Source organism: Phoenix dactylifera, chromosome 8, assembly GCF_051530095.1.
Source record: "Phoenix dactylifera cultivar Ajwa chromosome 8, Ajwa_hap1_PhDact_Kaust_v1.1, whole genome shotgun sequence".
Classification (NCBI taxonomy): Eukaryota; Viridiplantae; Streptophyta; class Magnoliopsida; order Arecales; family Arecaceae; genus Phoenix; species Phoenix dactylifera.
This window is the reverse complement of record NC_143197.1, coordinates 23,310,855-23,330,787: the sequence shown is the minus strand read 5'-3', so window position 1 is coordinate 23,330,787 and position 19,933 is coordinate 23,310,855. Positions and strand designations below refer to the sequence as shown.

General features: G+C 36.8%; 1 protein-coding gene across 1 annotated transcript; it reads right to left on the bottom strand.

The window, feature by feature from the left end:
* Positions 1 to 10,043: 10,043 nt before the first annotated feature.
* On the bottom strand, positions 10,044 to 18,884 carry CSP41A (chloroplast stem-loop binding protein of 41 kDa). Its single transcript, XM_008792743.4, has 6 exons — positions 18,417 to 18,884; positions 18,184 to 18,305; positions 17,252 to 17,354; positions 12,524 to 12,665; positions 10,468 to 10,745; positions 10,044 to 10,382 (listed from the first exon to the last, which is right to left on the bottom strand). Exons 1-6 carry the CDS (start codon positions 18,804 to 18,806, stop codon positions 10,200 to 10,202), a joined length of 1,218 nt encoding a protein of 405 aa, XP_008790965.2. The 5' UTR covers positions 18,807 to 18,884; the 3' UTR covers positions 10,044 to 10,199.
* Positions 18,885 to 19,933: the final 1,049 nt, after the last annotated feature.

Here is a 19,933-nt window from a genome sequence, read left to right as displayed (position 1 = left end):
GGAAATGGAATCTTCCGAAGTGGTTTTATGCTTTAATTATTAGCCGTCGATGTTGGAAAAGAGGGAGACGACGAGCGACGTGGCGGAGGGATTGACGGTGGGACCACGCAGTGCGTGCGGCCGAGCCCACCGACCTAAAGATCAGCCAGGCTCGGCTTTAAATAAAACATGATCATTTGTAACTTTAAGCAGATCTTAGAAAAACTTGGCTCAAGCTCAAATCATCTAATTCTGACATGGCTGGAAGTAGATTTGCTACAGATGGGATATTAGTATTATCTGTATCTGAATTTACATTTATTTGATAAAATATGAATGTAAATTTAAATATTAATTGGAGGGTAAATTTATATTATATTTGTTTTTATAGATATCTTTTTGTATATTTGTTTGAAATAGGTGTGCACACAAAAATATTAAAAAGATGAATATGAATATAGGATGATTAAATTTTATGAACCGCTCGATCAAAGATGTCATTGTATAGAAGATATAGGAATGCAAATTTGCAAATTATATGAGGTTAAATAGGAGTGTAAATTGGAATTATATATTTAGATATGGATCGGATATTTGTATGTTCATGATTACATCCACTTTTTTTTTCAGCTGACAAAAATATGAGCATCGATATTGGATAGTAACTTTGTACATGAAAACAGAAAATAAATTTAGATGGATATTATTTAATATATTTTTATCCCTAAATTTTGAGCAAGCTTGGCTTTCAAATTATGTGCTGCATTAGGTTGAATAAATATACAAGGTAAGTTCATATAACATTTATCAATATCTAAAATATATAAAAAAAATTTGATATATAGGAAATATTAGTAAACAATGTTATATGTTCTATTTTTAATACTCAGTTTTTTTGTGTCAAATCTATATCACGTAGTTCTTGTCTGGAACATTTATTTCTTCATTTCAACCCTCTAGCTGATGATTAACCTATTTACTAATTAAGAGACTAACAATGAGCTTAACTTTGAGCTAAGCATAAGTTATTCATGAGCAATTTATTCATTTGACAATCCTCATAACTGAAAAAGAAGGAAAATAGATACTTTGATAATCAAGAGTTAAACGAAAATAAGCATGCTACGCCTGAGAGGCTTCATAACAATCAATTGGTGCTATTTAATAATCAATTTGCACACTGCATGTATCTTAACGTACAAAGCTAAATTGCTAAGCGGGTATATAAATTGATGAAAAAGATCTAAACATAAAATCTAATAAAATAATTTTTCAATGAAGCTATTACTCCTCAAGCCAAAACTTCCTTCTTACTTTCTCCACAAATTGTGCCCCTTTTGTAAACCTACTCTCTTCTACTAATGCTTTGTGGTTAGAGCTGAAACCGAATCGGATAATACCACTATATCCATATTCATATTTATTTTGTTTGATATGTGATAAAACTATATGGTATATCAATAAGAAACTAAAAAAGAAACTTCATGATATATCAGATGAATTAAACACAGCGGAAATAGAATTACCTCCAGTCATGTGATCAGATTTGATGTCGTTTGTCTGAAGGTTTAGGGAGATGAAGACTTTGAGAATGGAGATTGTAGGGAACAAGGAATTCTTCTGGTCTATGCCTTCTTCCTTTTAGTGTCTATAGATGGGAATGGCAGGCACTATCTGGCAAGACCAAGGACCCCTTGTATGCACGTTGTACAAGTTAGTTTCATCCCATCAAGAAAACTAACTCCTATATGTATGCTGATAACTATCTCACAACCTTTAGTTTGAACAAGTCAAATAGCTACCCATATCTTCCAATATGTGGGCCACTATGGAACAAATAAATAAATAAATAAACATATCATTTTATTTAAAATATCTAACATTCTCCCACTTGGCCCACATAACCTTATAGAAGCATTGGGTACTTATAATTGGCCAATTTTACTTTGTTCATTTGGTTGTGGAATGCTCCCACTCGATCAAGTAACCAAACACATGGATCATAGCGGTTATACTCTAGTCAAGTGAGTACTCCCTTCCATGCATCACTATGCATCAAGTTACTTAATTAAGCACTTTAAGAGCAATTTCTTTATGAACAACTACTAAGGTTATTCGGGTCCTCTTTATGAATTCAATACTTTATGCGCAAATAAAAATGAATTCATTGAATATCATAATAAACTTATATTCATGAACAAATAGAGAGAAAAACATAAACTCAATTAACAAGTCCCATATTTTCCACATGACCTTTAAACTGCTTTATCGGTAACCCTTTAGTCATGGGATCTGCAATCATCAATTGAGTGCTAATGTGTTCAATAGATACCTCTTGTCTCTTTATATTCTCTCTTACACTGAGGTACTTGATGTCGATATGTTTGCTTCTGCTTCCACTCTTGTTATTTTTAGAGAAGAATACAGCGGCTATATTATCACAATGGATTCGCAAGGGTCTCTCTATACTACCGACAACCTTGAGACCACCAATAAAGTTTTTCAACCATAATGTCTGCGTAGTACTCTCATAGCATGCAATGAACTCTACCTCCATGGTAGACGTAGCAACAATGGTTTGCTTACTACTTTTCCAGGACACAGCCCCTCCAGCAAGAAGAAAAATTTATCTTGAAGTAGATTTTCTGGTGTCCACACAACCGGCAAAATTCGAGTCTGAATACCCAACCACCTCCAAATGGTCAGTGTGTCTATAAGTCAATCTGTAGTCTTTGGTTCCTTGTAGGTACCGCATCACTTTCTTTATAGCCTTCCAATGTTCCATTCCTGGATTGCTTTGATAGCAACCCAATAACCCTACTGCAAAGGTAATGTCTGGTCTCGTGCAAACTTGAGCATACATTAAGCTGCCCACTGCAGATGCATAAGGGACCTTTTTCATCTCTTCCTTTTCCAATTCAGTTTGAGGAGACTGGCCTTTATTGAATTTGTCTCCCTTAATAACGGGTGCTATTGAGAACGCACAGTCTTTCATCCCGAATCTCTCCAAAATCTTTTCAATGTAGGCTCTCTGAGATGGACCTAAGGTCCTTAGAATTCTGTTTCTGTGAATCTCTATGCCAATGACATAAGAAGCTTTACCCATATCCTTCATTTTAAAGTTTTGAGAGAGGAACTGTTTAGTCTCATGTAGCAAACCTAAATCACTGCTTGCAAGTAAAATATCGTCTACATATAGGACCAAGAAAATAAACTTACTCCCACTGACCTTAAGGTATATGCATTGATCCACAATGTTTTCAATGAATCCAAATGAAATTATAACATTGTGAAACTTGATATACCATTGGCGGGAGGCCTGCTTTAGTCCATATAAAGACTTCTTAAGCTTGCAAACCATTTTATTCTCTGTATTGAAACCTTCAAGTTGTACCATGTAAACCTCCTCCTTAAGATCCCCATTAAGAAAGGCCGTTTTCACATCCATTTGATGTAGCTCTAAATCAAAATGAGCCACTAACGCCATGATAATTCTGAATGAATCCTTCTTAGAAACTGGAGAGAAGGTTTCATGGTAGTCAATGCCATCTCTTTGGGTGAAACCTTTGGCAACAAGTCTGGCCTTATATCGTTCAATATTACCTGAGACATCTCTTTTGGTTTTATAAACCCATTTGCAGCCTATGGTCGCAATTCCCTTAGGTAATATAACGAGTTCCCAAACCTGATTTTTCGCCATTGATTCCATTTCCTCTTTCATGGCATCATACCAAAGTGTGGAATTTTCTCCATTCATGGCTTGTGAAAACGAGGTTGGATCATTCTTAGGTCCGACATCAAAATCAGACTCTTGAAGGTATACAACATAGTCATTAGAAATTGCTGGTCTTCTAGTTCTTGAAGATCTCCTTATCCCTAACTCTTCAACATTATCCGTAGGTTGAAAAAGTTCGGGTTGAACCTGTTCTTGATGAATATGTTGTTGCTCAGATGATTGTGTTCGAAACACAATCACACGCATTTCACTCTGAGGTGAAACAACCGACTCTTGTACCTCCTCAAGTTATACTTTACGAGGATGGTCACTCCCACTAGGTTCATGATCTTCTAAGAACTTTGCATTTCTAGACTCAACAATTTTAGTACTATTTAAGGGTGTATAGAATCTGAAACCTTTGGAGTTCAGGGAATACCCAATGAAATAACCACTAATTGTCCTTGGGTCAAGTTTCTTTATGTGACGATTGTAAACCCTCACCTCAACTGGACAACCCCATACGTGTAAGTGGTTCAAACTAGGTTTCCATCCATTCCACAATTCAAAAGGTGTCTTAGGGACAGCCTTAGATGGAACCCTGTTTAAAATATATACAGCGGTCTTCAGAGCTTCACTCCATAAGGTAGGTGGCAAATTTGAGTTACTAATCATGCTTCTCACCATATCCATAAGCGTACGATTCCTTCTCTCAGCTACACCATTTTGATCTGGTGTGCCAGGCATAGTGTACTGAGCAACCATACCCTCACTTTCAAAGAACTGTGCAAATGGACCTTTCATTTGTCCCTTATCTGTAAACCTACCATAGTACTCCCCACCTCTATCAGATCTTACGATCTTGATTTTCTTTTCTCTTTGTTTCTCTACCTCAGCTTTATAAATCTTAAAGGCATCAAGTGTCTCAGACTTTTCATTTAAAAGGTAGAGATACATAAATCTCGAATAGTCATCAATAAATGAGATAAAGTATCTCTGACCATTCAAGCTGGGAGAATATGGTCCACAAATATCTGTGTGTATGATCTCCAGAATTTCTGAACTTCTTTTGGCACCCTTAGAGGACTTGTTGGTCTGCTTGCCCTTAATGCAGTCCACGCAAGTCCCGAAGTCAGTGAAGTTAAGAGTTTGTTTAAGAACTCCATCATTCATTAACCTCTTAATTCTCTCTATGGAGATGTGTCCCAATCTCCTATGCCAAAGTAAGCCAGAGTCCTCATTTATGAGACTCCTCTTTATGCCAACATTTGTATGTAAGGAAAAACAGTTATTTTCAAATTTTTGATCCAAGTTAATTTTGAATAAACCATCAACCAATATTCCATTACCAATCAAACAATTATCCATAAAAATGTTCAAACATAAACCCTTAAATGAAAATTCATAACCAAGTACTGACAATTTAGGAACAGAAATAAGATTTCTAGAAAATCCAGGAATATAAAAAACATCTTTTAATTCTAAAATATATCCAGTTTCTAAAACTAGTCGGAACATCCCAACCGCCTCCACATGTGAACGCATCTTGTTTCCTGAATAGACACTCTGTTCACTGCCCATTGGCTTCCTGAGGTTGAGTAATCCCTGCATTGTGTTGGCAATATGGATTGAAGAACATGAGTCAACCCACCATGAACTTTTAGGAGCATCAATAAATAATGATTCATGACATACAAGAGATTTAAAATTACCTTTCTTTACGAGCCAGGCTTTATACTTTTGGCAATCCTTTTTGAAGTGACCTTTCTTTTTGTAAAAGAAACACGGCTTAATACCATCTTTCTTGATTGGTACTTTGTGCTCCTTCTTGCCCCGTTGGCCATGATTGCCTATCTTGGCTTTTCCTTTGCCATGAGTTACCATGTGTGCACTTTCGGGCCTCTCATGTTTCAACCTCTCCTCCTCCTGTACACACATGGTCAGAAGTTCATTGATTGACCATTTCTCCTTATGTGTGTTGTAGGAGATTTTGAAAGCACTGTATTCTGAAAGGAGAGAGTTGAGCACGAGATGAACCAAAAATGGCTCTGAAATTTCAATCTCCAAGGACTTCAGTTGAGCCGCAATATCCCTCATTTCCATGATGTATTCACGGACACCCTTAGAATTATTGAAGGTTTTGGTAGATAATCTCTTCATTAGGGTACTGGCTAGGGCCTTATCGGAACTCACAAACTGTTCCTCAACAGCCTTCATATAATCCTTGACCTTAGTGCAGTCAGGGATTGAACCCCTTATGCCCTTACTGACATGAGATTTTATGAGCATTAAACTTAAGCGGTTTGACCGCTCCCATCGCTCATACTTAGAAATCTCCTGTGGCGTACTGGATTCTGTGGGATTGGGAGGTTCATCCTCACGGAGCGCCAAGTCAAGATCCATACAACCCAAAGTGAAGAGAATATTTTCCTTCCAGTCGGAATAATTGTTACCACAAAGTGTTGGAATGCGAGATGAATTGTCAATAATAGCAGTAGGAATAGCTGCAAATAACCAAAGAATAATCACATGCTATGATAAGGAAAAATAAGAAACTATATATAACAGTAATCCTGACCTTCCTGTGGGTAGAGGTTGCATCACACATGAATTACTATTATCTTTAATTAATAAGACTGATAAATTCAAACATCAAGAAATAAATTTTCCGTACCTGTGGGCATTGAAAAATCTATTTTGATGCCTAAAATTACCATCTCATTCTAATCAAATCATAAAATTTAATAATTTCCCTGTGGGTAAAAATTACTAAATTTTATAAGTTTATTACAATTTGATGCCAAAACTTCTTATGAAGTTAATTTTAAAATGATTTTATGTAAGCATAAAATTTATTGGGATGCTGTGGCTACTCCCAAGAATTTTAATATTCACGCTTCAAGGCATCCTTAAGTTATGTTGGTAGAGATAATAATGTCACTGCCAAAACCATTTTCCTAATTATTCCAAAATCATCCTTGTAGCATTATCATAAGAAATACAATCTCTAAGGACATTCAGGGTGCTCCTTTTTTTTTTTTTTAAGTTTTCATTGGTGTTGCTCTATCCATCGCAGCCTTCCCAGTCCTAGCTTGTATCCTTGCGGAGCTCAAGCTCTTTACAACTGATATTGACTGTATAGCCAGGTCTGCTGCTTGGATCCTCCTACCCTTGCCGTTGTCCTATCTGGTTCAAGCCATTTCCCTCTTATCTCTCTCTAGGTTCTTTTTTGCGGAGTTGAATTTGTCTTGTTTTGTATAATCCGTGTGCGACCCATCTTGTTATGGATTGCACGACGCACACCAGAGGGTGAGCCTGTAGGGGAAATATATGTTTGTGCCACTCTAGCGGCTGTTCTGTCTGCTGGTTTTGTGATAGATACTATAGGAACACATGCTTTATTCGGTGCTTTTATGATTGGGGTTCTGGTACCCAAAGATGGTCCCTTTGCAGGTGCAATGGTAGAAAAGGTGGAGGACCTTGTGTCAGGCCTTTTCCTCCCTCTATATTTTGTTTCAAGTGGATTGAAGACTAACCTGGCAACAATCCAGGTAGCACAGTCGTGGGGCTATTGATTCTTGTTATACTAACATTCTGTCTGGGGAAGACTCATAAATTTAAAAACTGAACCAGACTCTTCATCTTGATTTCCGATAACAAGGGTCATATAAATGCTTATGGTAGTTTGACCTCTTATGGAGCCTATTGAATGTCTATAGTATATACCAAAACTCTGTTTCAAAATGGTGTCTCTCATATCAAAAGTTTCAAGGAGAAACAAAACACAACTCTATGACTGTGCACTCTATTCTGAAATACCTATTTCATGAAGAAGATCTCAAAAACTCATCCCTCAAACCCATCAAAAATTAAATCGAACACAGGCATGGAAGCATGGCTCTAATACCAAATGTGATAAAACTATATGGTATATCAATAAGAAACTTAAAAAAAAAACTTCATGATATATCAGATGAATTAAACACAGCGGAAATAGAATTACCTCCAGCCATATGATCAGATTTGATGTCGTTTGTCTGAAGGTTTAGGGAGATGAAGACTTTGAGAATGGAGATTGTAGGGCACAAGGAATTCTTCTGGTCTATGCCTTCTTCCTTTTAGTGTCTATAGATGGGAATGGCAGGCACTATCTGGCAAGACCAGGGACCCCTTGTATGCACGTTGTACAAGTTAGTTTCATCCCATCAAGAAAACTAACTCCTATATGTAAGCTGATAACTATCTCACAACCTTTAGTTTGAACAAGTCAAATAGCTACCCATATCTTCCAATATGTGGGCCACTATGGAACAAATAAATAAATAAATAAACATATCATTTTATTTAAAATATCTAACATGATAAATATATGTATGAATATGGATATTAGTCAAATGCAAAAATTCATAATCATTTTTGTTTTAAATAGATATGCTTACAAATTGGAAATTAAAAGTATATATATAAATACATATATAAGCTAAATAATTAAAATTTATGACTATATAATCAAAGATATTATTAAGTAGATGATAAATCAAGTAAATAGCATATAATGTGGCTATATACTTTTCTTAAAAGAATTTTTAAAGAAAGTATATGACCACATTAACATGCTATTAACTTCATTTATCATTCATTTAGTACTAGTGGTATATACAATTAAATAGAGTTACAAATAGAATTAGATATTTAGATATGAATCGAGTAGTTATCTATCTATATCCATATATTTCTTTTTTTAGAAATATGGATACAAATACAGATTTTAGTTGGACGCTCCAGTTCCTACTTGTATTCGGATAGATTCGATATGAAAATAGATTTGGATAGATATATTATTCTATCCACTTTCACCCCTATTTATGGTGCCGGTTATGGGCAAGAGAAAGCTGATGGATCCATAAATGCCAATTAGACAAATTCATATCCAAACAACTCTTTTTTTTTTTTTGGCAACAAATCCCATAAGTTGCATTAATTACCTTACGCTATTTGATAAGAGAATTTTTCATGTGTACATAATTGGAGTCCCGTAACATTACTTTTCGTATTCCTCTTTGTTAGGTTTCTGTCACATAAAATTCGGTTGAAACCACATCTAAATTATAATGACCAAAAGAAATTAATATTTAACTACACAGAAGTTATTGTTAAAAGTAAACTGATTTCTTAAATTCATGGAGGATTTTGAAATGCATAGTATGTTAACTTCTAGTTGATTCAGCTTTAAATCAAACGAGTCATGTCATTTGACCTAAATCAAATTGAAATAACTTGGGTCGATATTGGATTTGATTATTTTTTCGGTGAGTTCTAGATCCAGAGTGGGTCATCCAAATCCACTTGCAGCTCTAAACAAAGCCATGAGCATCCAAATCATACTTGATCATTCTATCTGTAAGCCCTTTGGAGCCGCAGGGCAGTCCTCTTGAACTCTATCTTTATGTGCTTGTGAAACAACATAATTTGTTACGTGCATATATTATGAATCAATAGATACATCTGTAGTACTTAACAGGCAATGGAAAAAATTTGATAGCACACAGTTTAAGGCAATGGAAAATGCTGCCATCTGGAGAAAACTTGGACCCTCCACCTAAGGAAGGTGAGTGAGTGCCAAGATAAGTTTTCGGCTATTGGCCTATTATTTAGTGACAGTTGAAAAAATTCAGAGAAAAATGGATCCATCAATAAAGCATGCAGCAACAGAACACCAAACTCAAAAACATGCCCAGGTTGAAATTCTTCCAGTTAGTTTGTGCACCAAGCGGTTATAGAAGCAACAAGAATACTCTTCATCTGAGAGAATGGAGTCCCTTGTACAATACCAAATATAGGAGTTCTGTTGTTGAGAGATCAGAGACTAGCCCAATTTCAGCTAGAACTTTAAAGCCATAACCAGGACTTCTTGGTTCAAGAATACTCTTCATCTGAGAGAATGGAGTCCCTTGTACAATACAAAATATAGGAGTTCTGTTGTTGAGAGATCAGAGACTAGCCCAATTTCAGCTAGAACTTTAAAACCAAAACCAGGACTTCTTGGTTTACTCAAAGACTAACCCAATTTGACTCCACTATAAACAGAATCATGAGTATTTTTTATTCCAAAATATTTTATAGAATATGTGGGAAGAAAATCCCACAAAAAATGGACTAGACAACTCACTAGGGCTTGACACAGAATTTACCGGGTTATCAGCAGGCTGTTCCCTTCACTTAGTGTAAGAGATGAGCAAATCGCTCGAAATTTCAAGTTTTTCCTAAGTCCTTATATGACCTTGAAGGATCAATGAGGGACACACTTAGCGAGTATGATGAACAAAAGGCTGGAGTCTTCAGGATAACCTTGTAGAAGCAAAGGTCTTAAAATTTTATTGTCATGTCAGACTGATAGGTCATCCATTGATAATGGCAGAAATTGGTTGACACAAACTACTGATACAGTTAAGAAACACCTTAAGCCACCTCACACCTTCTGAACCATTTCATGTTAATATGGTTGTTATACAGTGACCATAGCTTTAAGAGACTCCAGTATCTTGTCATCAATATCGAATTGCATCTGCTTCTTATCTCTACCAATACTAACATACTCATCAAATCGTTCCTTCAAATCTTCTGGAAGGTTGGTGGTGCTAGTCCATCCCAATATCTCTTTTGCAGCTCTTGGTTCTGCATAGAAGTGCTGCACCACATAGAATAATGTCAATTACTTTCAGTAAATAGCTTGTTGGATTTCATTATGTACTATGATCAAGAGAGACAATTACCATAATACGAAAAGGAAATGCCTTCCTCGAATCAATTCCGAGAGCCTTTGGATCATAGTGTACAGTTTTGAGTTCCCGTCCTGCCGCTTTAGCACAGAGTTTGGCCATTCCATCCAAAGTCACAGCACGATCGCTCACACAATTAAATATTTTGCCATTTGCAGCAAGGGGTTTCTCAACAGCAAGAGACAGCATGCTGGATAAGTCCCTCACATGGGCAATGTTAGTCAGTTGCATGCCTGATCCAGGGATTGGAACTGGTCTATTGCGAACAATTCCTGCAAAATAAACAATTATAATTCACAAGGATAAATGATCCATCAGAATGCAGATTCTTATAAAATGCATGGAGAAATTATTATCATAAAGTACCAAAACTAAACCTTGCAGTTAAATACCGTAACTTTACCACAAACATATCAAATCAATATAGGAAACAACTTATTAACAAACAAATAAATATAAATATAAATATAAAGCAGGAGTTTCATCAGTTTCTGAAACTGACTGAAATCAATACTTAAAACCTTGAGAGAGATCCTTCTCCATCTACCTTAGCTCTAACCGGATCTTCTTATTCTTCTTTATTGAGGCTTTTCTTTCATGAGACTTCTTTACCATTTCATTGAGATTGGAACACTTCTTGATGCTTGTTCAATCTTCTCTTCTTTCATTTGAGCCTGGTGGACCATATTATGTTATCTTGAAAGCCCAAAAATATAAGCTAATATCCTACCCAAATTTCTTTTTGTCGAATCTGGGATTCCCATCTATGATGATTTTTAAACCAAGATGCTGTGTCCAATATTGAACTCGTGGTTGGTATGCTAGGATAAAGCACGAACTTTGGAGCAGTAGTTTATGAAGGATGCAACAAGTCTCTAAATGCTACAAAATGAATATTTAGGGAAAGATCTAATTAACTTGAACCCACATGAACAAGTTTTTCAAATGGTCTTTTGACATGCAATGGAAAGATTAGATAGAGTGGCAACTAGCGATGGATTTTCCAGAGTTCGTGTTCGGAAGAACATTTAAGTTGAAACTAAGGGTTAATAGCTTGTTGTATCCTGGGAACTAGTTTATCTGAACAATTGCATAGTGAGGATGACTTAAATTTTTAAGAAAGTACTATTAGACAGTGTGCCTTAAGGTTCTGCAAGTAACAAATAGAGAGAGAAACCAAAAAAGGTAAGGAAAAAGTGAGGAGAAAATGTTTGTTTTAGCTTAACTAACCCAATACTTTGAGACTCCACCTCGCAATAAAATGCCAGCACAAACATACATGGGGTCCAAAATAAGTTTCATTTGCACAATAATTTAAGAATTAGCATTTAGCAGAATACAAAATTTTATAGTCATCAAAAAAATCTATCTCATCAAAATACATATACTAACGAGATCAATTTGACATTCACATAAAGCCATAACCATCAAGCCTAATCCCAAAATTCATGGTTGTCTTTATGAAACCTCATTAGCCAAGCATGACTGTGTGGGGCTGACTCTGGTTTTATTTCACATTTTCCATATACCTTACATGTCATTTTAGGTCTTCCCATCCTCTTCGTACATCCTTCAACAGATATTGAGTGCACTACTTTACATCACTTTGTCCATATCTTTCACATGGTTTCTGCTTTCTTCTCCCTTGCATAGGCTGTAATTCATTGATAATATCTCTCATGATATCTTTTAAGCAATTCCATCACTTTCTGTATAATCTTAATTCTTGTCATTGTTAAAAGATCCAAGTTATTAGATTGTAACCTTCTTCGTCATCTAAAACAATACATTATGTTTTTAACCATTGATCATGACTATAAATAGGATTTTTTTGCTCTCATTGCTTTCAAGTTACAATAATGCAAGCATAAAAGTACATCATATACATATGTGCAAGAATGTGGGTTGTTTTTGGTACTTAGAATCATATAAGATCATTTAACTAAATGTTCTAGTTCATGAAATTGTGAAATCACAGGCAATTTCATTAAAAATAATAAATAAATTGAAAAGGAAAGTACAAACATGAGGCAAGTGGTGGAGGTCTTACGATCAAAGAACCATTCCTCACAGTCCTTGTTATTTCCAGATCCAGTCATATACTGTGGACGAAATATTGCCCAGCTACTAAAGGATAGATCTGCAATGTATTTCTCCACGAATACATGACTAGCATCATCTTTGACGGGGTCCTGCATACTTGGAGAGTTCACTTTTATATGACTAAACAAAAGCTAAATTCTCCTTGCAGGGTTAATGGTTTATGAAGAAGTATTAAAATTAGTTTTTTGAAAGTTACCTGCTCTAAGAGTCACAATTCATACTTAAATAACCATGGTTTGCAATATATGGTAACTAAGCAAATTCAGCAGTTTTGTTTTGAAATCACTAAATTGAACTCTTATTATTAGAGTAGGGTATGCCCTAAAAACTATTTACATGTAATTTTAAATATTGGTTGAAATAATACATGAATATTTCATATGCATGATCATTAAACAGTATTGATTATACATCAAACATTAGCCTTAGAACCAAAAAAGAGTCTAAGTGCTTTAGGGAAATTATCCAAGAGATCGAAATGTTTACCATAGGGAGGATTGGATATTCCTAAGCATTCAAAATTTTATTCACATCTGTGAGTAAGGTTGGGCATCGCATCTGTATGGCTGCTGAGATGTATAGTAACTATGTGGAGTTTCTTATCCACCAAGGTAGTAACCATGGTCGGCGGAATCGTCCTGAACCATCCGGTTTGGGATGTACTGAACTGTATCGGTGGTGGACCAAGATAGTTCCGGCAACCAAAACGAGAAATCGGCGATGGAGAAAAAAAGGAGAAGGCAAAAGAGGAAAAGAGAGAGCGGTGGAGGGAGGAAGAGGGAGAGGAAGGAAGTGAGAGAGGTGGAGGCCGGTCGGCGGAGGGCTGGAGAGCCATGCAGAGGAGGCGGAGGAGGGCTCCACCTCCGATTTTTCCGTTTTGTTAAACATAGGGGTCCTAGGGGCCCTTTTATTTTTGCAATTTTTAAGTAAAGTTAGTAAACTCCTTGCCAACTTTACTTAAAAATCGCGAAAATAAAAAGGGACCTCCTCCAAAACTCCTGTTTCAAATAAAATAGAAAAATCGGAGGTGGAGCCCCCCTTTGCTCCTCCGTACGGCTTGCCGACCCTTCGTCGGCCTCCCCCTTCTCTCTCTCTTTTTCTCTCTCCCGTTCTCCCTCTCTCCCTCTCCCTCTACCTCTACCATGTCGGTATGGGCCAGGCACGGAATGGCACGAGGTCGTACTAACCTGTGCCACCGAGCAACCGATCCGGGCTCCAGATCCAGTATAGCAGTCCTTGGTAGTGACTTTGCACAAATGCTCAGATAGTGCTATCACATTGATTAAATAGTAAGCACGGGCAATCCACCTCGAAAATTATTTTCAATAATAGAGATGTGAACCGGGTGCATATCTTGCAAGTGGCTCCTTGGCTTTAAGCATAAGATACATAATACATTTTGGGGATTAGTAAAGTGAGGGTCAAACTCGTGTATCAATCATGGTATCTTGGATTATATCCTTGATGGAAGCACACTGATTTACTAGGTCTATATGAGTGAGGGTTAGGTTATCTGACAAGGGAACCATCATACTACTTGTGTCCACATCGAGGCAGAGACATGATCACACATGGGAGTCTAAGGGCCCATACCATTATTTATGTTTTGGAATGACCCGAGAAGTGAAAGTGAAGGAACTCCTTTAACCCACTCAACTTGAATTTTTGAAATAGAATACTTAACTAAGCCTTAACCCCAAACTAGTTGGAGTTGGCTATATGCCTTCATTCTGCTCTATTTAGAGCTACACTTTCTAAAGATGTAGAAATATCAAGTCCAGATCTATTTATAGAATTGGCGAAAGTAGGCTTTAGGTCCACTTTTCTTTCATAATGATTCCTAAAATTGAGTTATAAGTCCTTTATTTATGGTAGTAAGATCTATCCTTACATAATTCAGGTTGGATTCATCTTCTAGTTATAAAAGGTTACAATTATTCTAAAATAGAGATAGCTAGTGGAAATAATCATAAAAAAATAAAATTCTATCGAAGGTAAATTTAAACTTCTACATCAATTTTGTCTTTAACTACTTTATGTAGCTTTTCCTAGATCGTAAGATATACCTGTCAAAATCTTTCCAAAAAAAAAAACTTTGACCAACTCATTTCAAGATTGAAACAAAGGAATTTTCCTCTAATCTCTAGGTGCATTATAAATCTAGAAAAGTTACCTAATTTAAAAATAAACACCTCAATCGGACATCATAAGGGCAAGTTATGGCCTCTGAAAGTTTCAAGCATAAATTGACTTTTGATATGGCAAATCTTGCTCTAGGGCCTCATCCAGACTGACCTATAGTGACCACTGGCCAACATAGTCAAGTTCAAGTATGGTGATCCTTCTAGATTATAGAAAATAATTAATTGGTTTCCAAAATATATTATCTTAGTAATTAATTATTTTGAAAAAGGTTTTGTATGAACAAGTTTATCTAAAATGTGACTGGCATGATTAAGGATTCTAGATTATCATTGGAGAATACTAGAATGATGGGGCCAAAATGTAATTATAAAGCTTGTGCAGGAATAAGGAATCACTAGTTCATCCTAGCTCACCAGGGACCATATTGCATGCCCAGCAACATTGCTAATGCATGACATAGCAGATCTTAAAGGGTAGGTTATTGTTGACACAAGGAGCTGAGTTGACCTATCCTAGTAACATGTCTAGCATGGGTGACCTATCACCAACTATTATTAGAACTGGATTCTAATTAATTGCTCTCTCAATTATTAGTTCATTGGATCATGTAAGATCTGACTAGTTAATTGAGCATAAATTGGGCCTAGAAGAGTCTAATTGGACCCGATCAAGCCTAGTCAAGAAAGAATGAAGCTTTGACCAAATCAAACCTAGTTGGACCAGGTTTAGAAGAGTGGGCGGTCACCTTTCTTAGTATACCACCCTCCCTTCTCTCCTTTGTGTGGTAGGATATGAAATCCCCTACGGCAGTTCAATCACAAAGGGAAAGGCACCCTAGCATGGGTTACTTCCCCCTCTTCTACTATTCAAGTCCAACTAGGATGCCAAGGAGGCTTCCTAGTTGGAGCTAGCCATCGAATCATAGGGCCTCTCCTATTTATAGGGGGCATAAGGAAGTGTGCAAAACTATAAGAAACCACGTAGGCACTACTCCAAGAAGAAGAGAGGATGGGAGAGGAAAAAAGGCTTAGATCTAAAATAACAAATCTATTCCATTGTGTGAAGTGTCTGCTTTGCTCGCGGTTCTAGAGTTTAGAGTCCAAAAAAGGCTATTGGGATGGTGCACATGGACTGATGCAGAAGAACAGTAAAAATTGGAGGGTTGTGTGCTTTCACAATCTGAGCAAACTCTTCAGACAACAAAAACAACTCCAGAATCATATCATGGATTGGTAAATATTCTTGAAACCACCTAAGCATGTTTTTATGCATAGATATATCATGAACAAAGTCCTAAACTTCCACTTCAAGGACCTAGGATGAATCACCATGTCTATCATTTATGTCATGGCAAACTCATTTTGCTTTCACAACATAGTGACTATCAATATACTAATCATGTAGCTTTAAGCAACTTAGAATATTTAGGGCCTGTTCGGCACCATTTCTGTTTTTCCATTTTGTTTCTTTACAAATTAGTGAAATTCCACATGGAGCTTGACATGTAAGACAACATTTGCACAAAACTTATGTTATTCCTTGATTCTATTTTAGCTCATTTTTGAAAGAAATAAAATTTTGCTTCCAAAGCCCTAAAGATTTTTACTGAACAACTTGAAAATGCAAAAGGGTTTCATCATATGTGTTGCTGGTATAGGACATTTTTTCTTCTTGGGCTTTTGAAAACAAAAGCAGAAAACAAAAGAAATACTAAATGCCCTTAGTTTTTGTTATTGTTGATTATATAACTAAAGACTTCATAGCTTATGATGATAATAATGTGAAAGGAAGATGGATAAGAAAAAGAAAAAAAACCTTGATAACAACTGATTTTTAAGAGATGGGTTAGGGATGATGTCTTATTTGAAAGGTTTCAGAGGAGAGAAAACAAAGACTTGGATGGAGAGTGGAGATAACAGAAATCATTCTGTGGTAGAGGAAATGGCTCTAGCAGATGCGATAGGGATTATTGTCATGAAACTTGAACAATGAGCTTAATAAACTATGTTCCTGTAGTACTATTTATTTATACGATCATGACAATTTTTTAATTAGGTAAACTGTTACTATTTGTTTACAACAAACCACCAGGTACTTGCTTGGATGGTGTCAAGTCTTGCTACTAGGGCAAGAGGTCCAGGGTTCAATTCCAGTTTACCTCAAAAAGTGGGGTGGATATAGGGTAGAAAAGATGAGTATTAGCCCCTCTGGACTCAAAAAAAAAATCTATTTACAACAGTGTGTCTGTAGAACTATCTATTGTGTATGTGTTTATGCATGTGTGTGTACCTCTATGCATGTTCCAGTGCGTATGTGTGGAATGTATGTATATGTGTATGTATTTTTGTATGTATATTCTGTTACAGAAGATGGCAAGGTTAAGTTTGCACTGATAACTTGTATATTATGTAGATGCACAATTGCACTAAACAATGCTTGTGCTTTCTTGAAAACCAAAAAGCCAAAAATATGCAGGTTTCTGGCAAACATGCACCCAGAAAAATAAGGAAGTTTAACTTGAACCGCATACCCCTTCAACATGAGGAACCTCATCACCAGTCTTGTATATCCCAGCACTGCTGATGTACAGAAATTGTTTGACACCAGCTGATTTGGCCCAGTCTGCCACAGGTCTGCATTTCGTAATAAGTATTATGACAACTATATTCATTGTATGTCGTGAACTACATTTTAATGTGACTTACATGACATGTATATATATGGGATTATGGGTGAATATCTTAATGAAAAGTTCCATCCAAAATATACTCCACAAGCTTCATTCCAAAAGATGCTCTTCAATTTTCGAGTTCAACGTTGAAACTCAGGCTCATACTTGCCTTACAATCTGTTAGACTTACCATTAATCAGACTCAAAATTCCTACTTTTCCATGTCAATCCTAGTTTCTTAAACCCTGTTTATTAGCTCAACATTTTCTGTCATAAAACACGACGGGCTTTCTTCATTAATTTAACTAGCTAAGGCATGTGTCTATTGCAAATTTACAATACAAATAGGAAGGACCTCTCCCCTTAATGCACTGAAGTCTAGTTCTATTAAATTCATCTTCAATACCTCATTAATTCTTTTGTATGATGAATCCAATATTACAAAAACATCAAACCATGTTGTCTCCTGGTCACTAATTTTTGCTCGGTCATCATTTTCAATTCTTTTTCATTTAGATATCACTCATTGTCTTCATATCCTCTTGTTTGTAGGCTCTTATCCTCCACGACTAAGTTTTGCAGGACCACAATAAAATTTAATTTCACTCTTGTTTACGCTATATATGCTTTAATTAAGTGTTAGCAGTTAAAAATATCTTATGAGCTTTCACCAAGAATCAGTTTTATTAGGAGAAGACATGGCCAAAGCATTGCGTTTGACATCTTGAGAAGCAACATAAAGAAGCAAAAACATCAAAGAAGAAAAAGAAAAATGTTGATGGTTTACGTACTTCACCGCATCCAAATCCTTGCCATTATTGTCCAACACCACATCAAACGTGGCCGTGCCGACAATTTTCCCTACTTCTGCTGGATCTCCCCAGACCGTCCGGCCGCCGGCACTCACCAACTCCTACAGGATCAATCAAATCCACGGCTAAGGGAACAAAAGGATAGCGAACAAGCCAGAAGACAAATCAAAATCAATGGGCAGGGCCGCAGGGGCCAAGAAGGGCGAATTTACCGAGAATCTGGTGAATGGGGGCTTCTTCATCTTATCGGAACTCTCCTCGCCGACGGTGAGCACGGTGACCTCATGGCCCGAGCCGAGGAGCTGGCGGGCGAAGTAGAAGCCGATGACGGCATGGCCGCCGCTGTTGGTGTTGACAACGAGGACCTTCTTCTTCTCCTCCTGGGCCACGGCTTTCACATAAAAGTTGGAAGAAGGGGAAGAGAAGCGTTTGGAGGTGGGATAGAATGAGGGTGAGGTGAATGGGGAAGAGAGGAAGGGAGAGGAGATTGGGAGGAGGGAAAAAGAGCGGCGGGCAAGAGAGGAAGGGAGAGCGCCGGCGATTGGAGGTGTTCTTCGAGAAGAGTGGAGGGGGAGAAGAGAGGAGACGGCAGCGGTAGCCATGGGTGGGAAAGATGATGGTGTGATCAAAGAGTTCAGAGATGAGAGGAGGCTATAAAAAGAGTACAAGTGACCGAAATTAATTCAGGATAACATTGCTATCGTCCATTCTTCTTCGCGTCTGATAACCGTCACACCGTTATAACGGTTTAGTACCCGCCAAATAGAAACGTCTATCAAAGATATAGGAACTAATTCCCAGCTTCAATTTTTTTTTTTATATAGATAGGGTGGTAAAAAAATAACATTAATCGTCTGAACATCCAATTTTTATAGACATCTTATCAGGCCTCTTAATCTGCTAAAACATCAATAAAAGATCCAATTAAATGGAGCGTCACGCCATTTATCTGTCAAAATTCCACCCCAAAGAAACATAACAAGACTGACAGAATTAACAATAAAAACACCAAAAAAAAGTCCAAAAACCCATTTTTCTCACATAAACCTAAATTTAAAGGTTAAAAAAAACAAAGAAAAAAAATAAAAAAAACACAAAAACTGATACCGGTGGAGTCAAAAGCAAAGGCCGCTCAATATATTTGGAGGCCTAAGACGAACGGGCAATGATAAAAAAATTTTAATAAGCAAAAAATACTTCAAAAAATTTAAAATAATCTATCTAGTTTTTTGAAATGCAAAATTTTTAATCAAACTTTTGTACTTAAAATTTATAATTAGAATACTATTTTCAATCGATATATAGCTAATCTATTTAATCAAAAAGAGAAGGGACCCGCGTGACTAGTGACCGAGGCAGTAATGGCAGGGCCGGGCCTTCTTTAGGCCGGAGTCGTAGGGGACCATCTCAGCCGTCTAAGGGTTGAACCGGTCATGATCGAGAAAGAAGAATAGGAGGAGGGCGTGCACGCATGTTGAAAATTTTTGGCAGACCAGCATCTTTCTGGTCCGAGTCTGGATTCTCCTTTACTCTTTTCCTCGTTACTCTCTAGACTGGCGATTGGTCCAACTGTGTAAAGTTTGGGCCCTACCAGTCCCCACGGTAATAAGCATTGCCTACTTCTCCCTGGTGCCAAGGCATAATTGTTCACTATTTTCCACCACCAATAAGCAACTAAATCATCAGTCCTGGTCCGCCATTGTTATTGTTAACAACTGCTATAGCCACT